The sequence below is a fragment of the Neomonachus schauinslandi genome, chromosome X (assembly GCF_002201575.2).
Source record: "Neomonachus schauinslandi chromosome X, ASM220157v2, whole genome shotgun sequence".
NCBI classification, from domain to species: Eukaryota; Metazoa; Chordata; class Mammalia; order Carnivora; family Phocidae; genus Neomonachus; species Neomonachus schauinslandi.
The window spans coordinates 111,725,879-111,748,947 of record NC_058419.1 but is presented as its reverse complement, the minus strand read 5'-3'; the positions used below and the strand labels follow the sequence as shown (position 1 = coordinate 111,748,947).

The 23,069-nt window shown below is 39.2% G+C and overlaps 1 protein-coding gene across 1 annotated transcript in view; it reads left to right on the top strand.

Moving 5' to 3' along the window:
- PPEF1 (protein phosphatase with EF-hand domain 1) overlaps nt 1-23,069 on the top strand; it is a 74,401-nt gene that overhangs the window by 6,075 nt on the left and 45,257 nt on the right. Inside the window, exons 4-6 of the mRNA XM_021683870.1 lie at nt 3,254-3,417; nt 12,102-12,216; nt 16,072-16,118. Of these exons, the coding sequence (XP_021539545.1) occupies nt 3,254-3,417; nt 12,102-12,216; nt 16,072-16,118 (326 nt within the window). The remainder of the gene's footprint in view (nt 1-3,253; nt 3,418-12,101; nt 12,217-16,071; nt 16,119-23,069) is intronic.

The following is a 23,069-nucleotide window of genomic DNA, read 5'->3' as shown; positions in this document are numbered from 1 at the left end:
TTAATAATTATTATTATTGCTGGTATCTATTACATGTTTGCCATGTGCCATGTCTTTTAAGTGCTTTAAATATTTCATTTAGTCTTCATGACAAACCACTGAGATTAGTATGATTATCATCCCCTTTTGTTGGATGAGAATATTGAGGCTTAGAAGGTGACCTCCCAAGGTTATTCATCTCAGCAGTGGTAAAGCTGTGGTTCAAACCTCTGTAGTATGGAATTCTCCTATCAGTTCTGGGAGTTTCTCAACTGATTTTCCTGAGTATGGATATTTAATCACACTGGGCACAAGTAACTTTATTTTTACCTCTTTCTATCCAAGCTCTTATTTCAGCTTTGTATTTTGTTGCATTGGCTAGAAATAGCAGAACAATATGAAAAGTAAGCAGTGAAACTAGGGATCGTGATTTGTTAATGCTTTAATGGAAAAAACCATTCTTGTTGATTTAAATTTTTAGAATTCTGTTAAGGAGGTAGGCTTTCATTCCTAGTTTTCTGAGTTTTTAAATAATCAGGAACAGGTGTTGAATCTTATGAAATGCAGTTTTGCCATTTCTTGAGTTTATTATATGGACACTCATAGTTTTAATCCGGATCCATAACTGAGAAATGAAATAGCTATAAAATGCAGTTCAATTGGTGCTTTTCTTTTCCCAGCCATATCTGTAGCTTGTTTTCAAAGTGACACATGGGCAGTAGGGGCAGAAAGTGCGTGTGTGTGTGTATTGTTGTTTTTTTTTAATTATGGGCTTTAACATGTTCCCTGTCCAGTTTTTGAATTTGTACTGGGTAAAAGAAAAGATTATATGTGGGGGGTAGTTTTGAGATATTTTCTTTAGAACAACTTGTAAAGGTATCATTTGGTTATAATTCAAGATTTCATTATATTTAATTAGTTTAGATTCATGTTGACAGAATTGTAAATCAAACAGGTAAAGGTTCATTCAAATTACATGGTGCACAAATCTTTACATATTGTTGGCATTCATTAAATTATTCTTATTAGTTATAATAGTTACAGCCCATACTACTTGCATTCGAATTGGTACAGCTTCTGATTGTTTTCATATATGACCCACATTAGCTACCCATATTAGGAAGAGAATCTATGTTATTTTTTTTTGAATGTGGCTAAAAGTCAGCAAAAGGATTATGATTTGATGTTTACTGATATTTCATATTGAGTAGTTTTGACTAAGAAATGGCTTAGGGAAATGGTGCTTTTTCGTATATTTATCACAGAACTTATAAGAAATGAAGGTGAACAAACATATGGAAAGAAGGGCCAGACCAAGCTTTTTGTTTGTTTGTTTTAAAGAAGAAAAACACACAGGTGGGATTACTCAATAAGTCAGTTATAAGATGATATAGTGAGACCAGCGGGGTTGTTTTTGTCTTTCTTTGTTGTTATTGTTGTTTTCCCAAGAGGAGCCCAATATTTCAGTGTGTAGAGTCAGGAGGATGTATCTCTAAGAACGGAATGGTATGATCATTAAGACAGTTAAGTAGAGTATTGAGGCTTTACTGCTTGCACGATGGAATCTGAGATAAAATTTACCAAGCTGTTCTGCATTTCTAGTTTTCAAACATAAAATGGAATAATTAAGTGATTCTCAAATCTCAAACCAAATCCAAATGAGAAAAATACACTGCGCTGGACCACACTGAAGACACACCTTATTATTCCTACATCTAACTTCTTATAAAACATCATCAACCACCACCAAAGAAGTGTTGGGGTGGGTACACAATAATTTAGAAAGCATTTTTAAATTACCAAATATCATGACTTATTTTAGCAAGTTTTTTCTTTTCAAGTTTAGTTCTTAACTCTAATCTCTCAGCATAACTGGATCATGAAAAAACATGCATTCTATCTACATCTGCTAACGTCACACTTTCCAAACATGTCTACTCTAAATATTCAAAAAGATAGAAACTACTTGCAGAAAACTTCTGATTCCCATTGGCTTGGTAGCAATTGTTAATGAGTTGAAGAATACATCACCATCCTCTGTATCCGTTATCTGTTAATGAAATAATTCTGTGTATTAAACAACCACAATAGCTCAGTGGCATGTAATAAACATTTCTTTTGCCCACAAGTCTACAGGTTATCTGAGTACTTCTGCTGATCTTGACAGGCTTGATTTGGCAGTTTTCCTCAGCTCTTGGCGAGAGTTCACTCATGTATTTGGAGGTCTGCTGGCTAATGGCTGATCTGGGATGGCCTTGGCTGGGGTGACTCAGTCTTGTTCCCCATAGTCTTGGAGTTTTCATTAGGTTAGCCTGCGCTTTGTGCTAGTACCTTGGGTTCAAAAGAGAGCGCATGGAAACATACAAGGCCTTCTGAGGTCTTGACTTGGAAATGGTACGTAACACTTCCACCACATTCTTTAGGCCAACACAGGTCATGAACCCCACAACCCAGATTCAAAGCCTGGGGAAATAAACTCTTGATGAGAGTAGCTGCAAATCGCATTAAAAAGAGCCAGGCTAAATGTTGGGATAGACAATCGGGGTCACTTTTGCAATCGGTCTACCATACCCACTTTCCTCTTTCTACAACCGAATTGGCCAGATTTCTGTTCTTGGGCTGACTTTTTTTATAGGCAGCCTAGCAAGAAAGGGCCCCTGGATCTCAGCACCTACTGAAATGGGCAGTGCAGGCGATCTGTTACACAGAAATGTTTCTCTGAGAGAGAGACCCTATGGGTATTTCTGCCTGTGTTTCATCATCTAACTTTATCTGCTTTGTTATCAAGAAGAAAAAGAAAATCATGTCAGAAAATCTGTTTTTATGTGAAAAGTGTTTAACAGGGGAAAAATTGAATGTTGCAGTTTAATTTTCTGAATAGCACAGATGTTTGAATCAAATGCGATACATTGTTATGTGTTCAGCCCGATTTGTAAAAATCTGAGATGTAAGAGTAGGCAAAAAATGTAGAGGTCGAGTTTCAGAGCATCAAAGTGCCTTGATCGCCCAGTTTTCCCTGTGTTTCTCCTTCTCCTCCCCGCCAATGAACTCACTGCTTTGGTACAATGTCCACTCGGGAAGGGATGAGGGTGATTCATGTAAATGTACCTAATGATCTGAGAACAAATCCTTCCTCATGATTATATGTGGGATAGCTTGGTATTCATAACATGTAGCACAGTGCCTCATGTGGGGTCGATATTCAAGAAGGTATTTATTGAATTTAAGTATGGGAATGTTGATTCCCCCACCCTTTCTGTCTTTCCTTTTCCAGAATTAGTTGCTCGACTTTTTGGTAGCACCCTCCAGGACTGCAAGGATAGACAGGAGTATGTCTCATTCATAGACGTCCCAGACTCCTATAATGGTCCTCGGCTGCAATTTCCTCTCACTTTTACTGACATTGATTTACTTGTTGAGGCCTTCAAGCAACAACAGGCAAGTGGAAGCAGATACTGCCATGATTCTTGTACACAGCATGTGCCCAGTGACTGACTATCTGTTGAATGAATGAATGAAAATACTATAGCGGAAATGTCCTCCCTTGGGGGAAAAGCTTCATAATCAGTGAGAGCTACCCTCTGCTTTGCTTAACCTATTAAATAGAAGTCTCCTCAGATGCACAGAAACTTCCTATCTATAGGCATACAGCATTTCCTTTTTCTGAGATACAATTTGCATATCATAAAATTCATCATTTTCAAGTGAGTGATTTAAGGGTGGGGGGATGCAAACCCCCTTATCTATTGGGCAGTTTCTCCCTCTTTCCCTCTCCTTCTAGCCCCTGGCAACCACTAGTGTTGTATTCTGTCTCTGTGAATTTACTGATTCCGGATATGTCGGGTAAATGGAATCATACACAATGCCTCCTTTCACTTAGCATGTTTTTGGGGTTCATTCATGTTGTAGCATTCCAGTTAGAATGAGTAAGTCATCAGGTTAAAAGTTGCAGCATAGGGAATATAGCCGATGGTACTGTAATAGTGTTGTATGGTGACAGATGGGAGCTACACTTGCGGTGAGCCCAGCATAACGTATAGAGTTGTCGAATCACTGTGTTGTACCCCTCACACTAATGGAACATTGTTTGTCAACAATTCTCCAGTGAAAAATAAATAAATAGGGCTCCTGGGTGGCTCAGTCGGTTAAGCGACTGCCTTCGGCTCAGGTCATGATCCCAGAGTCCTGGGATCGAGTCCCACATCGGACTCCCTGCTCAGTAGGGAGTCTGCTTCTCCCTCTGACCCTCTCGCCTCTCATGCTCTCTCTCACTCTCTCTCTCTCTCAAATAAATAAATAAAATCTTAAAAAGTAAATAAATAAGAACGTGTACAATTCAGTGGTTTTTAGTGCATTCACAAAATAGTGCAACCATCACCAATATCTAACTCCAAAACATTTTCATCACCCCAAAAAGAAACTCCACACTCATTACCATTCCCTCCTCCCTCAGCCCTGGCAACTATTATTCTACTTTCTGTCTCTATGGATTTGTGTGTTTTGGACATTTCAAACAAATGGAATTATATAATATGTAGCCTCTTGTGTCTGGCTTTTTCACTTAGCCAATGTTTTTAGGGTACATTCATGCCATGGCATGTTTCATTGCTCCTTTATTGCACTAATATTCTGTTATAAGGATATACCACATTTTGTTTATTCATTCGTCAGTGGATGAACATTTGGATTTTTTTCTACTTTTTGGCTATCATGAACAATGCTTCTATCAACATTCACTTACAGGTTTTTGTGTGAATGTGTCCTCAGTTTTCTCTTGAGTATATATAACTAGGAGTGGAACTGCTGGGTCATATGGTAACTCTGTTTAACTTTTTGAGGACCTGCTAAATTGTTTTCCACAGTGGCTGCGCCACTCTACCTTCCCACCAACGATGCATGAGGGTTCCAGTTTCTTCACATTTTTTGCCAACACTTGTTTTTGCTTTTGTTTATTCTTTTTAATTGTGTTTTCATTATAGCCATCCTAGTTGTCTGTGAACTGATACCTCATACTGGTTTTGATTTGCATTTCCCTAATGACTGAAGATGTTGAACATCTTTCCATGTTTACTAGGCATTTGTACACTTCTTTGGAGAAATATCTATCCAGATGCTTTGCCCATTTTGAAATCAGGTTATTTGTCTTTATATTATTGAGTTGTAAGATTTCTTTATATATTCTGGATACAAATCTCTTACCAGATATATGATTTTTTTAAAAAAGATTTATTTATTTTAGAGAGAGAGAGCATGTGGGGGGGAGGGACAGAAGGAGAGGGAGAGAGAGACAGAATCTCCAGCAGACCCCCTGCTGAGCAAGGAGCCCAATGTGGGGCTTAATCCCACGACCCTGAGATCATGACCTGAGCCCAAACCAAGAGTTGGATGCTTAATCAACTGAGTCACCTAGGCACCCCTCAGATATATGATTTGAAATTTTTTTTTTCATTCTTTAAGTTGTCTTTTCACTTTCTTGATAATGTCCTTTGATTCACAAAAGTTTCTAATTTTGGTGAAGTCCAGTGTATCTATTTTTTTTCCTTTGGTTGCTTGTGCTTTTGTGTTATATCTAAGAATCCATTGCCAAATCCAAGGTCATGAAGATTTACCCTTTATATTTCCTTTTAAGAATTTTATAGTTTTAGCTCTTACATTTAGTTCCATGAACCATTTTCAGTTACTTTCTGGGGGTATATGGTATGAGGTAGGGGTCCAACTTTATTTTTTGCACATGGATATGCAGTTGTCCTAGCATCTTCTGTTGAAGAGTTCATTCTTTCCCCATTGAATGGTCTTGATATCCTTGTTGAAAACTAATAGGCCACAGATGTATTGATTTATGTCTGGACTCCCAATTCTATTCATTTGTGTGTCTATCCTTATGCCAATACCACATTGTCTTAATTACTATAGCCTTGTAGTTAAGTTTTGAAATCAGGAAGTATGAATCCTTCAATTTAGTTCTTCTTTTTGAATATTATTTTGGCATTTGGTTTCCCTTGCAATGAATTTGAGGATTGGACATTTCCATTTCTTTAAAAAAAAAGCCCATTGTGATTTTGGTAGGGATTGCATTGAATCTATAGATCACTTAGGACAGTATTACCATCTTGACAATATCAAGTCTTCCAATTCATAAACACATGATGTCTTTCCATTTATTTTGGTCTTCTTTGATTTCTTTCAGAAATGCTTTCTAATTTTCAGTGCACAAGTCTTTTTCTACCTTAAATTTATTCTTTGGTATTTTATTCTCTTGATTGCTATTATAAAAAGGATTGCTTTCTTAATTCACTTTTGGATTGTTTATTGTTGGTGTATAAAAGGACACTTGATTTTTGTGGGTTGAGTTTTTACTCTGCCACTTTGCTTTGCTAAGTTCATTTATTAGCTCTAGTAGTGTGTGTGTGTGTATTTTGAGACAATCTATATACAGGATCATGTCATCTGGGAATAGAGATAGTTTTACTTTTTCTTTTTTGATTTAGATGCCTTTTATTTCTTTTTCTTGCCTAATGCTCTGGCTAGAACTTCCAGTACGGTGTTGAATAGCAGTCGTGAGGGCAGGCATGCTTGTCTTGTTCTTGATCTTAGTGGGAAAGCTTTCAGTCTTTCACCACTGAGTTTGATGTTAGTTGTGGGTTTTTCATAAATGCCTTTCATAAATGCTTTTCATAAATGCCTTTCATCATACAGCTAACACATTTAGATGACAAAGACACTCAGAAAACCTTAGTTTTTCTTAGTTTTTCTCTCTTTGTTTTTCTGTGTCAGTCTAGTTAAAGGTTTGTCAATTTTGTTAATATTTTCAAAAAACCAACTTTGAGTTTTGTTGAATCTTTCTATTGTTTCTTTGTTGTCTGTTTCATTTATCTGAACTCTAATCCTTTTTTTCCCTCTGCTAGCTTTTGGCTTAGTTTGTTCTTTTTCCAGTTCCTTAGTGTCAAATTAGGCTTTTCATTTGAGATCTTTCTTCTTTTTAATGTAGGCATTTGCAATTATAAATTTCTCTCTGAGCATTGCTTTTGCTGCATCCCATATATTTTGGTATGTAACGTTTTCATTTTTGTTCACCTCAAAGTAGTTTCTAATTTCCTTTGTGATTTCTTCTTTGACCTATTGATTGTTTGAGTATGTTGTTTAATTTCTACATACTCGTGAATTTTTCAGTTTTCCTTCTGTTATTGATTTCAAGCTTCATTCCCTTGTGATCAGAGAAGGTACTTTGCATGATTCCGATTTTTCAAATTTATTGAGGCTTGTTTTGGGGCCTAACATCTGGTCTATCCTGGAGAATGTTCCATGTGTTCTTGTTAAAAAAATGTGTAGCCTGATGTTGGGTAGAGTGTTCTCTAGATGTATGCTAGGTCTAGTTGTGTGTGAGGTCTCTGAAGTCTCTGTTCTTTTAGCTTGTGTTCAGCTAGTATTTGATAGAGATTTCCTTGAACACCAGGAGCCAGAGAGAGAGAGAGAGAGAGAATGAGAGAGAGAGTGGGAGAGAGACAGAAGCTAAGCAAAGCAAAGACAAGCCTAGTCTTTGCAGATGGGCTCTGTGTTGGTAAACTTCTTCACTGCTTAGCTAGGCTGTTTACAAACCTATTTTAGCCTTTACTCTCTGCTTGCACTGAGCCTTTTTTAAGTTACCTTTTTCTTGATTCAGCCTTTGCTTGGTTACTGTGAACTTTATTTTCCAGGGTTCTGTGAAAGTTGATTTTGACAGTTTTTTTTGTTTAAGTTTTCAGTGTTTCTGTGTAGTGATAGGACCTGTGAGCTACCTATTCCATTGTTTTCTCTAACATTACCCCAAAACCCTCATTCGCAGGCGCAGGTTTGGACCCTAAGGGCATACCCTAGGAGTAAGAGTGAACTATAAGTAGATTGTCTCTGTAGGGATTGAAGCAAAGCTTGGAATCATCTAATTCCTGAAATTAAATTGAGATTATCCTAGATAGCTGGTGTTCCTAGCCACCTGCCAAATGAAAAAGTAAATCCTCTCTGGAAGGAAATAGACCTCAAATTATTTCTTCAAATTGTTATGTACAATGTCCAGAACTTAATACAAATACTAGCCAGGCATAGGAGGATACAAGATTCATGACAGAAAACTGAGGCAAATAACAAACAACAGAAACAGACCAATATTTTGATAATGGCATTATCAAACTCAGAGTTTAAGATAAATGTGCTTAATGTGTTCAGAGAGAGAAAAGATATGACAAAAATCCAAGGAGCTATAACAGAAAAGATCAATAATTCTGACTTTATAAAAATGAGAAAATTATGTTGTTAAGAGAACACTGAAAGGTTCAACATGGAATACAGTGTGCTCCCATTTGTAAAAAAAAAAATAAATAAGTATTATATATATTTTCTCCCTCTAACCCTCCCCCCTCTCATGTACTCTCTCTCTCTCTCATTCTCGCTCTCTCAAATAAATAAATAAATCTTAAAAAAAAATAGATCATATTAACCATTTAAAAGTGTACAATTTAACAGTTTTTAGTATATTCAAAGTGCTGTGCAACCATCACCACTAATTCCAGAACATTTCATCACCCCAAAGCAAAACCCTGTACCCATCAAGCAGTCACTCCCCATTGCCCCTTCTCCCTAGCCCCTGGCAAACACTAATTCGCCTTCTGTCTCTACGAATTTGCCTAATCTGGACATTTCATATAAATGGAATCATATAATATGTGACCTTTTATGTCTGGCTTCTGCTTGGCAAAATGTATTCAAGATTCATCCATGTTTTAGTATGTGTCAGTATTTCATTCCTACTTTTAGTTGCATAGCATTCCTTTATATGAATATACCCCACATTTTGTTTAAGGGATTATATATTTATAGAATAGAATATATATATTAATATTACATATTCATATGTGTTATATTAATTTTTATATGCTTGCAAATGCATATAAATAGACTATGTTTTGGAAAGATAATGAAGACACTCTTAACAGTGACTGTTTCTGGGGACAGGGACTGAGGTCTGGGGAAGAAAGAAAATTGCTTTTCACTTGTAGTCTTTTTTACTATTTAACTTTTTATTTCAACTGAAAAATGAGATTTTTCTTCATTTGAAAACTCGTTATTTCATACAAAGAAATATCCTTTAAAAGTACTATTTTCCTCCCTCGTTGCCTTTAAAATAATATGAATATTTTAGTTAAGTTGCTATTTACTCTGACCATCTCTATAAATGTAGAAACCAACATCTAAGTTAACTTTTTTGAATATTTGATATTGCGACTCTAAACACAATTATAATGCTATTTAGAGACAGCATTGTAAGCAAATACTGATGTTAGCTATGTGATTTTAGCCTATTGAAAAAGGAACCAGGGCATCTGGCTGGCTCAGTCGGTGGAGCATGCGACTCTTGATCTCAGGGTTGTGAGTTCGAGCCCCACGTTGGATGTAGAGATTACTTTAAAAAAATAATAATTAAAAAAAGTGAAAAAAAAAAAAAAGGAAAAGAAAAAGGACCAAGAAAAAATATTTTAACAATAGGAATTTTCTGTTGTAACATATTCTCAATGAATGTTTTTTTTAGCTTACTAAACAAAACAAAACAAAACAAAACTGCCTTTTCAGACAGCAGTTACTCTGATTAGTGCTACAAATGGACCAGAAAATCTGCAGTGGCAAATTAAGATAACACTGAAGCCTGTCTTGGGAATCAATAGACTAAATATGCAAAGTGAAAATAAGTATTGTATTAAGGTGTTTTACCTGTTCCTTCAAAATGGGGCTAAAGGAAAATTCACATTCAAGATTTGACTCAAGTTGTGGATTGAATGGACTTAAAATGCTTTTGTAGGAAAAGTCTTTAGCAGTTCATTAGGTCTTGGAGAGCAAGGAAATATGGGTCTCTCCACCCATCTATATCCAGGGACCTTTCTCTTTCCTCCTAATTCTCACATTGCTTCAAATCCGGATTCCTGTTCTTAAAAAGTATACGCAAACAATGAATCATGGAACACTACATAAAAAAATTAATTAATTAATTTTTTTTTTTTAAAGATTTTATTTATTTATTTGACAGAGACAGAGATAGCGAGAGCAGGAACACAAGCAGCAGGAGTGGGAGAGGGAGAAGCAGGCTTCCCCCCGAGGAGGGAGCCTGTATGGGACTCGATCCCAGGACCCTGGGATCATGACCTGAGCCGAAGGCAGACGCTTAACGACTGAGCCACTCAGGCGCCCAAAAAAATTAATTAATTTTTAAAAAAGTATACTTAATCAGGGGCACCTGGGTGGCTCAGTCAGTTAAGTGTCTGACTGTTGATTTTGGCTCAGGTCATGATCTCAGGGTCATGGGATTGAGCCCTGAGTTGGGCTCCCCGCTAGGCATGGAGCCTGCTTAAGATTCTCTCTCTCCCACCTGAGAGGGAGACAAAGATTAAGAGACCCTTAATCTCAGGAAACAAACTAAGGGTTGCTGGAGTGGAGGCAGGTGGGAGGGATGGGGTGGCTGGGTGGTGGACACTGGGGAGGGTATGTGCTATGGTGAGCGCTGTGAATTGTGTAAGACTGATGAATCACAGACCTGTATCCCTGAAACAAATAATACATTATATGTTAATTAAAAAAAAAAAAGATTCTCTCTCTCCCTTTCCCTCTGCCCCTCCCCCTACTCTCTCTCTCTCTTAAAAAAAAAAAAAAGTATATTTAATCATGAAAATTCTCTAAACTTAAATCATGTTTTTGGGGTATGGGATAGGAAATAGTTTTGTCATTTTAATAGCTATGTGCAAATAAACATTTTAAGATACCATGAGACAAGATTGTTCCAAAGGAGCAAAGGATTCCATCTGTTCCAAAACCCATAACCAAAGCAGTATCTGAACAATATGTAGAAATGACCCCTCTCAGCCTTTAATAATTTAAACCAGTGGTGTCCACTAGAAATATAATCTGAGCCACATACATAATTAAAAATGTTCTAGTAGTCACATTAAAAAATTAAAAACACATTGGGTGTAAAGATTACTAAAATAAATAAACTTTTAAAAATGTAAAAAAGGTGAAAATAATTTTAATACTTTATTTAATCCAACAGATGAAATCATTATCATTTTAATATGTTCTCAAGTTAAAAGTTTTTAATGAGACATTTTACTTTTTTACTTTTTCATACACTGAGTCTTTGAAAACCAGTGTGTATTTTGTACTCACAGCACATCTTGATTTCGGCCAGCCCCATTTCAAGTGGTGCAAACAGTCCTGCCCCATGAAGTGGTGTTAGCATCTGTTAAATTTGCATCGGCTATATTACTTCGGGGATTATGTATTTGGAATATTTTATAATTTTTAAAAAAGGGAGAATAACACACTGGATTTAAAACAAACAAACAAAAGCCCAGCAGAGAAAGCGGAGTAAATCTGTCCAAAACAATGATGTCATCAACACTGTAACTGGAGGAGGACAACTGGATAAATAGTCATAATAGGAGGCAACGCAAATGGTTTATTTGGGTTTGGAATATGTTTTATATTTAGATTAGTATATAAATGCACTTGCTGTTCTGTACACTCTCATGTCTGTGCACCCAGCATTGAGCCACCTGGGATTCTTGGCTCAGGGGTTCCTTGGGGCTGCTCCGGCTGCCTTTTGTGAGATCTGTGAACCCAGCGCCACCACCTGGTTGCCATCCCAGGTGGCAGGATGTCCCAAACAAATGCAAGGCAGCCCCACTTCCACAGTCGCTCTCTCCTTCTCTCTCTTTCTCCCGTCCTTCCTTCTCTTTTATTTATTTATTTCTGTCTGCCTGTTTCCCTGGGGCAAGGGAGTCTCTTTTTTCCCCTTGACACTTCTCTTGGGCTCTACGGACCGAGAATAATCAGAAACGTTCTGTGAATGGGTGATGTCAGTTAAGAACAGGAAAGTATAAATGTCCTAGGAACCATTCATTCGTTCCATTTACGAATCTCTAGTGAGGGCTTACTGTATGCCAGACACAGTGCCAGAATAATCTATTTGAGACTCATGTAGAGATTATCCTGCAATACAGCTTCCTGAAATGGGCTCATATGCTCCCCTGTTATAGCTTTCTATGTCGTCATGCCTTTCTTGCCAGTTCATTATATATATTTCCTCTGCTCCGCCCTCACAGATACTTCATGCTCATTATGTCTTAGAGGTGCTCTTTGAAACAAAGAGAGTCCTGAAGCAAATGCCGAACTTCACTCACGTAAAAACTTCTCCCTCCAAAGAGTTAACAATCTGTGGTAAGTTTCAGAGCGGAGCTGCCAAATTAATATTTAGGAGCGTCTTGGTTCTACATCGTTTGCTTAATGTGAAAACTGTGCAAATTGGACTGTATTAAGGGAAAAGTGTTAATATAGAGTTATCTATCCTGATAATACTGTTCCCCATCTTGTCTTTGTTTTGCATACCAGCTGGCAGGAATTAATTATGTGAGAAATTAAAGAACTCATAGCTTTTTATAAAGGCAGGCGGCATTTTAATACGGAAAACCACCCATGGGTGGAATGAGCCTTCTTTGCCCTCCGTCTAGCTCTCATTATCTTCGTTCCATGTTACTTTTGCTAGGTGCGCCTCCGCGTGCCCTTTATGCTGGGAGACCAAAAGCCCAAGGCCGGGTGGACATTAAACTCTTCTCTGTCCTTGGCTGCTCTTTTAGATTTTTCCAACTGGTCGCTGCAGCTTTTAGAAGAGTGGGAATGTCCCAGAAATCTGTTCCTTGTCCTTCTAAGTAACAAGACTTGAGATTTTGTTATCGTATAGGCCAGCCTGGCAGGATATTGCTTCAAGAAACAGTACACATTGAAATTCAACACAGTTGGTGCTCAGCAGGCTTGCAACTGTCTGAGAATGGGGTGCGTGGAAGGAACAGCAACTCCCTTAACTTCTAATTAGGCCTTTAGGTTACAAAACAGTGATTGTTATTTTCCAAATCAATTTTTAGCCTGTGTTTCTTTTCCGCTGGCAGGTAGAAGTGGATTTGATAATCTAGTCAAACCGTTTGCATTGCTAGTGCCTGATAGTGGTGGTGGGGACTTAATGGAGCAGTATATGCCACAGGCCTGGACTCGCGCTGCTGAAGCGTCTTCACTGATTCCAGCCGAATCGGGCCGACGCACCTCTGCCTGACAGATGATGCAGCTCAGCAGTGGGGGCCTTTTATTCAAGGCCTCACCAGCTCTTACTTTGCACAGAGATTAAGACTTGGGGGTCATGAAGCTCAGGGAGCCATGCCCACCCATGGAATCCATGGAGCCAGGGCTAGGTATGCTATCAGAGTGTATATAAAAAGCCAGAGAGTGAGATCTGCTCCCACATGTTTCCAGTATACCTGCAGTTGCCATTGTAGATTTCTCTTTGGGTAAAAGGATCTAGAAGAGGACGTGAATATAGAGGGCAAGGGAGTCCTGGCATCACACAGTGTAAGAACCGAATGGTTCTTACTGGGACTAGTCTCTCACTTGCAGATGAAATTGAGGCCCAGAGAGGAAAAGGAAAGTGTATTGCCTTCCCTACATTCCTTCCTCCCTTCCTTCCTTTCTTTCCTTCTTCCTTCCTTTCTTTCTTTTTTCTAAATATTTTATTTTTTATTTATTTATTTTTTAAAAGATTTTATTTATTTATTTGAGAGAGAGAATGAGATAGAGAGAGAGAGAGCATGAGAGGGGGGAGGGTCAGAGGGAGAAGCAGACTCCCTGCTGAGCAGGGAGCCCGATGCGGGACTCGATCCTGGGACTCCAGGATCATGACCTGAGCCGAAGGCAGTCGCTTAGCCAACTGAGCCACCCAGGCGCCCCAAGATTTTATTTTTTAAATAACCTCTACACCCAACGTGGGACTCAAATGTACAACGCCAGGATCAAGAGTCACATGCTCCACTGACTGAGCCAGCCAGGCACCTATCCTTCCCTGCATTTCTATGTAGTGACTCTCCCCCACCCCCCTGCCCCCAGGCTCACTCAGCTAGTTAGTGGTAGGGTCAGAATCAAAAATCAGGTCCTTTGCATCCCAGGTTAGGGCCGGCCCCATATCTGCTATCCCAACTTCCATCACGCATCTCTCTGACTGATGTGTCATTTTCCCTCATGAGACCAAGACTAGGGAATGGATTGATTGGACAGTTCATTCACTTAAAGATCTCCACCTCTTGGGCATTTATTTGCAGACATTTTTCCATGTAGCACCATGGCTAGAGGGAAAAGCCAAGGCCTGTACTTTCCCTTAGCTTAGGAATTATTATTTTTGGTCTTTGTAGCCCCATTAAACTTAGATAAATTTGGTCATCATTTAAAATTCAAAATTGGGGCTGTATTTTCAAAAACATCTGTTTAAGACAGTACTAGGAGAGGGAGAGAAAGTGTGATGAAATTATTTTAATTTCCAGATGCATTTTTTTTTACATGAACATCTCAACATGCTGCATAGTTCTCAACACTCATGCAATATGGAAGGTGTTTTGGTCTCTAGTTATGTTATAAAAGATAACCAATTCTGCACTCATGTTTTTGTTTGCAGTGGAAATATCTCTCTGTGGCTGTCTTTCCATGATACATCAAGTTTTATCTACTGCTGTCCAACTAGAAGTTAAAAATACTTATATAGCTCAATTCCTAATATGCTGAAACCAATTCATTTTTTAGCATGCCGGCTGTAACAATTTTGTCTCCCAAATCTTTGAAAGACAAGTCACCCTGAGGAAAATAAAATAATTTAAAATATATATTTAATTGATAAGAAGTCCTTCCGGGCGCCTGGGTGGCTCGGTTGGTTAAGCGACTGCCTTCGGCTCAGGTCATGATCCTGGAGTCCCTGGATCGAGTCCCGCATCAGGCTCCCTGCTCAGCAGGGAGTCTGCTTCTCCCTCTCCAGCCCCTCCCTCTTGTGCTCTCTCTCTCTCTCTGACTCTCTCTCTCAAATAAATAAATAAAATCTTTAAAAAAAAAAAAAAAAAGAAGTCCTTCCATTTTTATTTCCTTAGATTTGGAGTAAGATCATAGGAAAGCAATGAGATTTAAGTATACAACAGCATTAATATGCTCTTAATATTATAGTTGTTTTATAAATAAGTGCTGGTGATGTAGGACTTTTATTTTATTATTCTCATTATAATCGGAGTCTACTGTTGCATATATTTGGTTAATTTTGGTTGTGGGATTTCAAGCAAACCGAGGAAAGGTATTTCTATATTAAATTCTATTTGGTAATCAAGTTGGATGCAAAGAATAAAAATTAATGATCAGAGCCTATGAAAGATATTTTACCTAGAAATATTTATCCAAATAGGGCTTTTGACTAATATAGTCACTCTTAATTTTTAATTAATGGCTTCCTGTGTTTATATGGTTTCCCTTAGTTAGCTGAGTTTTATAAAGCCATGCTTTCATTTTTATTTCCTATAACTGTCTCATCAAAAGAATGTCAACTCACAATTTTTAAATTTTAGATGCTATTGCTGGAGCATATTCTCTAATACATGGCTTTAAATACATAGCTTTTAAAAAGCTGTGCGTTTAGCAGTTAAGTGTATTTATTGATTGCTTATTATGTACCGGGTACTATGAGAGGCACTGGGGATTTAATGCCAACTGACAGATACTATTGCAGCTCTCCTGCAGATTACAGCGTAAACAATACCAAGTAATCGCTAAGAGCTTGAGTTTGGAGTGAGATAAAGTTGGGTTTGAATTCCAGCTCTGATACTTGGTAGCTGGGTGATTTTGCATCAGTTAACTACTCTGAACCTCCTTTGTAACCTCAGAATGATGAAAATAATACCCATCTGACAGAGCTGTTGTAAGGATTGAACAGGATAATTCATGTAAACCCTTAATGCAGTGCTTGGCATAGAGGAAGCTAAGCACTGCGTAAATGGCAGGAGCAGACAGGTAATTATAACATCAGACGCTGTCTCCCATAGGAAAGGGGACAAAAAGAGAGCTATGAAAACAAATTGTTGCATTAATACCCATCATAGGGTAAAACCCCAATGCCCTGAGAATACTTAGAGTATATTGGCAGCATTTCAGTTTCAAAATTCTGTAACGAAATCGGCATTTTCTTGTTTCCTACTGAATAGTGATTTTTCATTTGCACTCCAGGTGATTTGCATGGGAAACTGGATGATCTTTTTTTGATCTTCTATAAGGTAAATAATTATTTTGCTAAATAGTGGCATTTTTGTTGGGGGAGGCAGTCCTAGGGCAGATAATAACAACATTGGTTTTACTAGGGATATAGACAAATACAGATGTATGTAACAGTTTTTTTCTAGGAGGCCGAAATATTTATAGAAGGATATCTTTTGGCTTTGTAACACATATTTCACCAAAACAATCTTTAAAAAATTTAATCTGGGTCTTTGATATTATGGTTATCTATATATCCAGTGGGATTTGCACCTGATTATATTTATGGTCTTTATCACATCGTAAATGTCTAGATGGCACAGAATGGGGAGGGGAGCAATCTGTTTTGTTTTTATTTTGTTCAGGAGTGAGCATGTCACATACCAGTCTTCTCTTCGAAAGCACGCTCATTATGTATGAAGGGAGTGCCCCACTCAGGAAGTTCCAAATTGCTCTCTTCCCTACCCTGATTCACCATCGCTGAGCTCAGCGCTGTGACTCCTCTCCGTTTGTTGGGTTTCGGTTGTGGGGGCCCACACAGAGGGCACAGAGCAGCGTGGCTGGCATGGGGTTTCTCTGCATCTCTACAATGGGATTCATTTCTCTCTCTGAGCCAGCAGTGACAACCTGAATATTTGCTTCTGGGACAACTGATCCTGAGGTGACCTCTGCCTTCATCCCTTTATGTCTCTTGTTGATCCCTGTGTCAGTCCCCACGGCTAGCATATTGAATAATTGGGCAGAGCATAGGTGTCTCCGGTGGTTGAAAGAAAATATATTCTGATTATTATGATGGCCAATCATTTCTACTCTTTGGAGACTGTGAGAGCTTAAGTAAGCCACGTAACCTCCATGAAATTCCATTTTTTATTTTTTGGCTGTAATATTCTTGAGCTTCCACCCCACAAAAGGCTGTCTTACGGATAAAATAACGAATATCCAAAAGCATTTTTTAAGGTAATAAATTATAACAGAAATGCGAGGTTTTAATTTCGTTCATTTGGAGTGGAAGCTCAGAAGGGAATGGAGTGGGCCAAACCAGGAGTGGATGAATGGAGCTGGCACTTAGGACATTCAGTGGAGACTGCAGGAGACCTAAGAAAGGATCCAGAGCCTGGTAGCCGGAGAACCAGAGCAGAGGAAGTAGGAGGCTGCCCAGGAAGTTAGGTTGGTGCCAGGAAGTCCAGCCAAAGTTTTTCTGGTAGGGAGCTGACGGTGCTAGCAAAAGAACAATTCCTGAGGTCAAGCCCAGAATCCAAGCTGGGCGGGGAAGGAAGAGAAGTCAGGATGGGCCAGTCAACTAGGAGAAATGGGAGGACGGCAGGACTGGCATGCTTTCTGAGCAAGGGAGCAGACAGGTTGGGGCAAGGGCCTTGGGAAGCAGGAAGGGTGGGAAGTTATTCGGGGAAGAGTCCTAGGAGATGAGTGTGTCCACATTGGAGTCTCGAAGGTGGGTGGCTGAACAGAGTGAAAGAGAATATTGGCGATGAGGGGGTTGAGGATGTGGAAAGCAAGTGTGTTAAGTGAGTTGGCCACAGGACTGTGAGGTGAGGAGCAGGGGAAGGAAGGCTAGTCAGAGGTCATGGGCTGGAAAGGAGGAGGGGCTTTTAGCCAAGGCTGGCAAAATGTTGGTCTTTTAGTGGCTCTGAGGAGCATGTGAGGAGTCCATCAGCCTTCTTGGGCGGGGGGGCCCAGATTTCAAGAGGGAAGTCTTCTGGATGAGTTGAAGGCAGAAGAGAGTTTATTGACCATGAAATGGGGATTCTACTGGCCAAATTGGAAAGCTGTGGGAGTGGTGGGAGAATGGACTGGTGAGAGGACACTAAGGAGTCACAGTTTGGGGAATGAGATTTGTTTAACTCAGTTCATGGGGCCATATTAAATGTTCAGAAGTTCAATCCTGCTACCGTTGACAGTGACAATTGGAGGAAGGAAGAGAGGGCAGGAGGATGTGGGGAACAACCACAAGAGAAAATCCAGCGACTATGTTTTTAGAGGTTTGGGGAGATACATAAAAGGGAAAATAGTTGAGTAAGTGAGATGGGAAAAATGACTTCTGAGGCATTTAGAAATGCAAATTTCTCGAGAGGTAGTTGAAGAGATTAAGATGTGATCAGGGAAAGGACTTGGGAGTAGACAGATGAGAAAAGAGAATTACAACATGTTCCTTTAACTCTGTCGGCAGAGCGGTATGGAACATATGAAACTGGAAAGTGCTAACGTAAAGACTGAACAGGAGGAGGTGGGTGGTAAGGAGTACCATAAAAAGAACGAAAGGTGAAAATATAGCATTCACATGAAAGCAAGAGGTATTTTGAGAGTTAACCAACGACAGTGTTCCAGAAGTGGAGACTGAGAGTCCAGCAGTGGAAGAGTAGGGCACTCTCATTTGGGAGGGATTTGGGGAGAGGGAGGTGAGAGGGATGTTTGGAAAATATGAATTCAAGTTTTAACAGGCGTGAGCGAGAAGCAGCTAAAATGCATCTCAGATGTGGGATAAACCATGCGCCACAGGATCTTGAAATTGCCTGGTTTGAAAGGGGAAACTGAGGGAGGAGCCACTGAGAACAGCAAGGTTCCACTGTCAGAAGCTGAGAAGGTGCTGTCGTTGATGGAGTCTGAGAGGGGAGAAGGGCCTGGTGGGCCCGTGATGATGGCAAGCCACTCAGCTTAGGGGCAGTGAGGGCAGTGAGGGTCCGGAGTTGCAGGCCCCGAGAGGAAAGGGCAGTCACGCGGGCATGTCTGAGTAAGCTCCTTCACATGATGACCTCACTCGCAAAAGTCAGCATTTTGCCTTTTTCTGTTTCACTTTTTATCTGAAGTTTAAATGAGGAATGTAGGAGGCAAGGGTACAGTGCAGCCTGAAACCAGACACACACACTGTTCAGGAAACAATGTTTGTACCGGAATACAAAGGGCAGTGACAGCCCCCTACTCAGGGGGCGGACTCCCGTGTACTTATCTTCACTTGGCTCTCCTCTGTGGTCCCAAACCGACACAATTAAGGAGAAAGGGTCTCTAAGTTCTTGAAATCGCTGTCACAAATCCAGTGAACTTTCCTCACAGGATGGACCCCAGGCCCTTACTCAAAGACCAGTGAACATTATCTCAGTAAAATCCTATCTGATACATTCTTGCTACAAGGAGGCCTGCCTGCTCGCCACCCCAGCAAATGAGGGAGTGGGAGGGGAAAGGCAGAAGTGAGAAATGAGGACAATGATGAAAAGTAAAGCTCCTACTGACAGAGGAGATCTAGACCTCTAAGTATGAGATAGGAAATGTGTACAGGGAAGAGAGTTCTGTATTTCTCAGAAGTACCTGAGAGGATGCTTAGATCGACAAGCCTGCAGGGTCAAGAAAGTGTCAAGGGCTGTGGTGCATACTCGGTTAAGAAGCAGAGAGAACAAATAGCGCATTTTCAAAACCCTGAGTTAAAATGGTTAAAGTAATTTAAAAACGCATTTTAGCTTTTAAAGGAGTAAGCTTCAGTGATCTGGAGATTTCATCTTAGCAGTACTTACAGTATGAGTGAGTATCATTATTGGGTCTTAGGTATGGGAGGACAAAAGAACATGAGAGAGAAAAAAAAAGAAGATTAGTTGAGAGAAGCATAATGGGCCAGGAAAGTAGATGAGGGGGAAAGAAAGCACACCTTACGAACAAACCAGGAAAAGGGGGAGCGCTGGATTTCTCTCTGTGGCCTCACACGGGATTGACAGCAGGTGTCAACTCTGACCTAAGCCATCTCTCAATTGCTTCAGGAAATGGTAGGGTTTCTGTGATGGCAGATGATGCTCACCGCAAAACTCAGTGCATCAACAGTGTGGTTTTGATTCCCGATTATGTGGAATGCCCTGTGTGCGGCCCTTTCCTCTGGTTCATCCTCAGCAGCACACAGGACTGAGGCGCCTCAGTGTAAGCCTCGCCCTCTCTACCTCCTACTTAGAAGCAGCTAGTGGCCATGCTTTCACTTACCCTTATTTTATTATGATTTGTTTAGTAAAAGTATCATCTGATGTTTGTTTTATTTTTTCTCATTTAATTTTTCACCATGCATTTTATTCACATTCTGATTGAACTTGAATTGTAGGGAAGAGTTTGGCAAACTAGTGTTGGAGATCTTTGGAGCTGTAAATCACTAAAGTTTATATTATGCTCTGACTGATTCCTCTCAGTCAACCCAAAAGAGAAACCAGGAAACCCCCAGGCTTTGAATTAAGGCAAAATTGATATTCATCTTTCAGTGGGTAATTCGCTGGGCCATTTCTTCCTTGTCAGGACTGGGGCTGGCCCAAGGCCAACCAAAGGCATAGCCTGAGAGGGAGAGTTACAGTGGAGGGTCCCTGAGATGCTTTGCCATTCTACTGTTTTCATCCAAATGGTTGGTTTGGTTCAAGACTCAAATCCTTATAACCAATCATATACAAAAGTGAGTCTGTCCACAAATTTATTCATTTAATACACTTTTATCTGGTCCTTCCAGTGTTCAAGGCACTATATGAAAACTGTGAAGATACAAAGATGAATATGAACTTTCTTCATTTCACATGTATTTATTAAACCCGTTATGAATGAGGTGCTCTGCTAAGGGTTGGCAAGACAGTATAACGAAGATGCAGTTTTCAGCCCCAGAGACATCATAGTTTAGTGGGGAAGGTCAACTAGTAAAAAGACAAGACAGGTCAGGGTGGGACATATTAATGCTAAGGATAAGCACAAGTCTCCAAGGTAGCATGTTGGAGGGGTACCTCACCTCATGGGAGACTTCCTGGAGGAGGTGACATTTAAGACAACCCGTTCAAAGAATTTTAGTCATTTAGTAAGTGCCTAAATCATGAAAGAACGTTTTGGAGGATCAGAAAAGATTTTATTCTCACACACTTTTTGCGGTGCCCTGTGATAAATAATGGGATTCATACCAGTGATTGCTTTTGATTATTTATGTTGAGATTTGGGTTCCTTTCATATTTGGTTGTCCTTACAAATTGTAGCATTTAGCACCTTAAGACTAAGCTAGACATTTTCAGCTACAGTCCTATTTGGGTTTGAAAAGAATGCTTTCCTCATTGTTAACCGTGACAGACCTTTGCTAAAAGGGCATCTCAGCATTATATGGCTTCAAATACCATCAAGTGAAGCAATTTACATAGTATTAGTTAAGTTATATTTTTAGATTTTATTTTCTGAAAAGGTTAATTTTAATCAGCCCCTTTTGCTTAATTAGAATGACCATTGTGAAATACTTCATTCAGAGCCTCAATGAGCCTTGCTAAAATTACAAGACATTTTTTTCCTCATTGAATGGAAAGCTTGAAAGTTTAGATCACGTATTGGCAAACTGGTTTGTTAAATTGGTGCTCTGAGTGGAGACCTCCTGAAGCTGAAAAAGAGGTGCACACAGACAGAGAGAAGCTAATTAACTCTTAACCCTGTGGGTGTCACACTGATGCTGTCCATTGGAAGCCATGCCACCTTGTTTTCCTTTTCTTTCTCTCTTCCCTACCATCCCCCACCCTCCATCCCCATGATTTTCCATTTGAGAAGGTCATTAAATATTTTCTTTTTTCTCTATCGCTGATATGCTGCACGCTGCCGCAGTAGTCAATTCTTTTTCTTTGGAGATTAAGACGGTATGTTGCAATCAGAAGAAGAGATCTCTAAAACAGGGTTTGCAAAAGAAATAAAAATTAAAATCATGTGGAGCTGTGGTCCAGAGGTTATTGTTTGATGTGCCTTGGGAAAAAGTGCAAAAAAATGGCATAACATCTAGATGATTATCATAAAATACTTCAGTAGAAAATAGGTGAGAATATAGGGAAACATCTTGTTTTTTCTCTATTCAAGTGAATTAATTGTGGTCTGCTATTTTTTCCCCTTCAGGTCATCTGAATGCTGTTCAGAGTTGTAGTTACCCTGGGTTTTCTATATTTGTCAACATCATTTCCATGTCATAGATGGTTTGTTGTATATCAGCTGCAGAACAAGCCAGAGAGTTTGGTTTACTGGAACTGAGTGAAGGATGGGTTATAGCAAAAGTTCTTGCTTTTTTGAAGGAAACCCAGTCAAATCTCAGTAGCCAGAAACCTAAGTATCCTAGAGACTTTAGGTACAAGGACACTTAGCTCCTCATCTTCTTATCTGTTTTCTACTTTCCTTATTATTCTAAGACAAAAATGTATTTGAACTCATACTGTATAAAGTAATATGACTAATCCTGAACCAACAGGACAGATCTGATATATTCAAATAAGTCTTGCCTTCTTTGAAGTGGCTGTTCTGAGAGGCTTAATGTGTACAAGAGTTCGGTAGACATTTAAGACTCCTTTTAGAATCACTTTCAGAGACTGTGACATATTCTATCGAATGAGCTTCATTATCACAAATCTTAGTCTTTTGACAACATGTGTAATTTTTTGAAAAGGTTAGAACTCACTGGATGTTAAGGGTGCCATATAAGGTGGATGGCCTAGGTGACCATTACTATTGTGGGCTTAAAATTAGGTTTGACTAAAGGAATTCATTATTCTTTGCCCGTGGTAGAGGTGAAATACCTACAAAGTCTGGTTTAACTGGAGATGAGAAGTTCTAATACGAACAAATTTGTCATCACAGTGGAAAACATGTTTACTATCCAAATATAATAAATATAATTTTAAACCACTGAATGCTTTTCTCATATTTTGATATTAAGGTTATGATGGTTTCATGAAGTGAATTGAAAAGATTTTCATCTTTTTCTATGGTTTGGAATAATTAAAGGCCTTGGTTCTCAAACTTGACATTGTAAACACCTAAGGAATTGGAAAAAAAAAATTACTGATACGTGAGCCATACTCTCAGAGACTCTGATGGACACCTAGGGACTTTTAAAAGCCCCCCACATGATTCTGATGTATAACCAAGGATAGGAATCATTGGTTTAAATAACATTAAAACTGGGGCGCCTGGGTGGCTCAGTCATTAAGCATCTG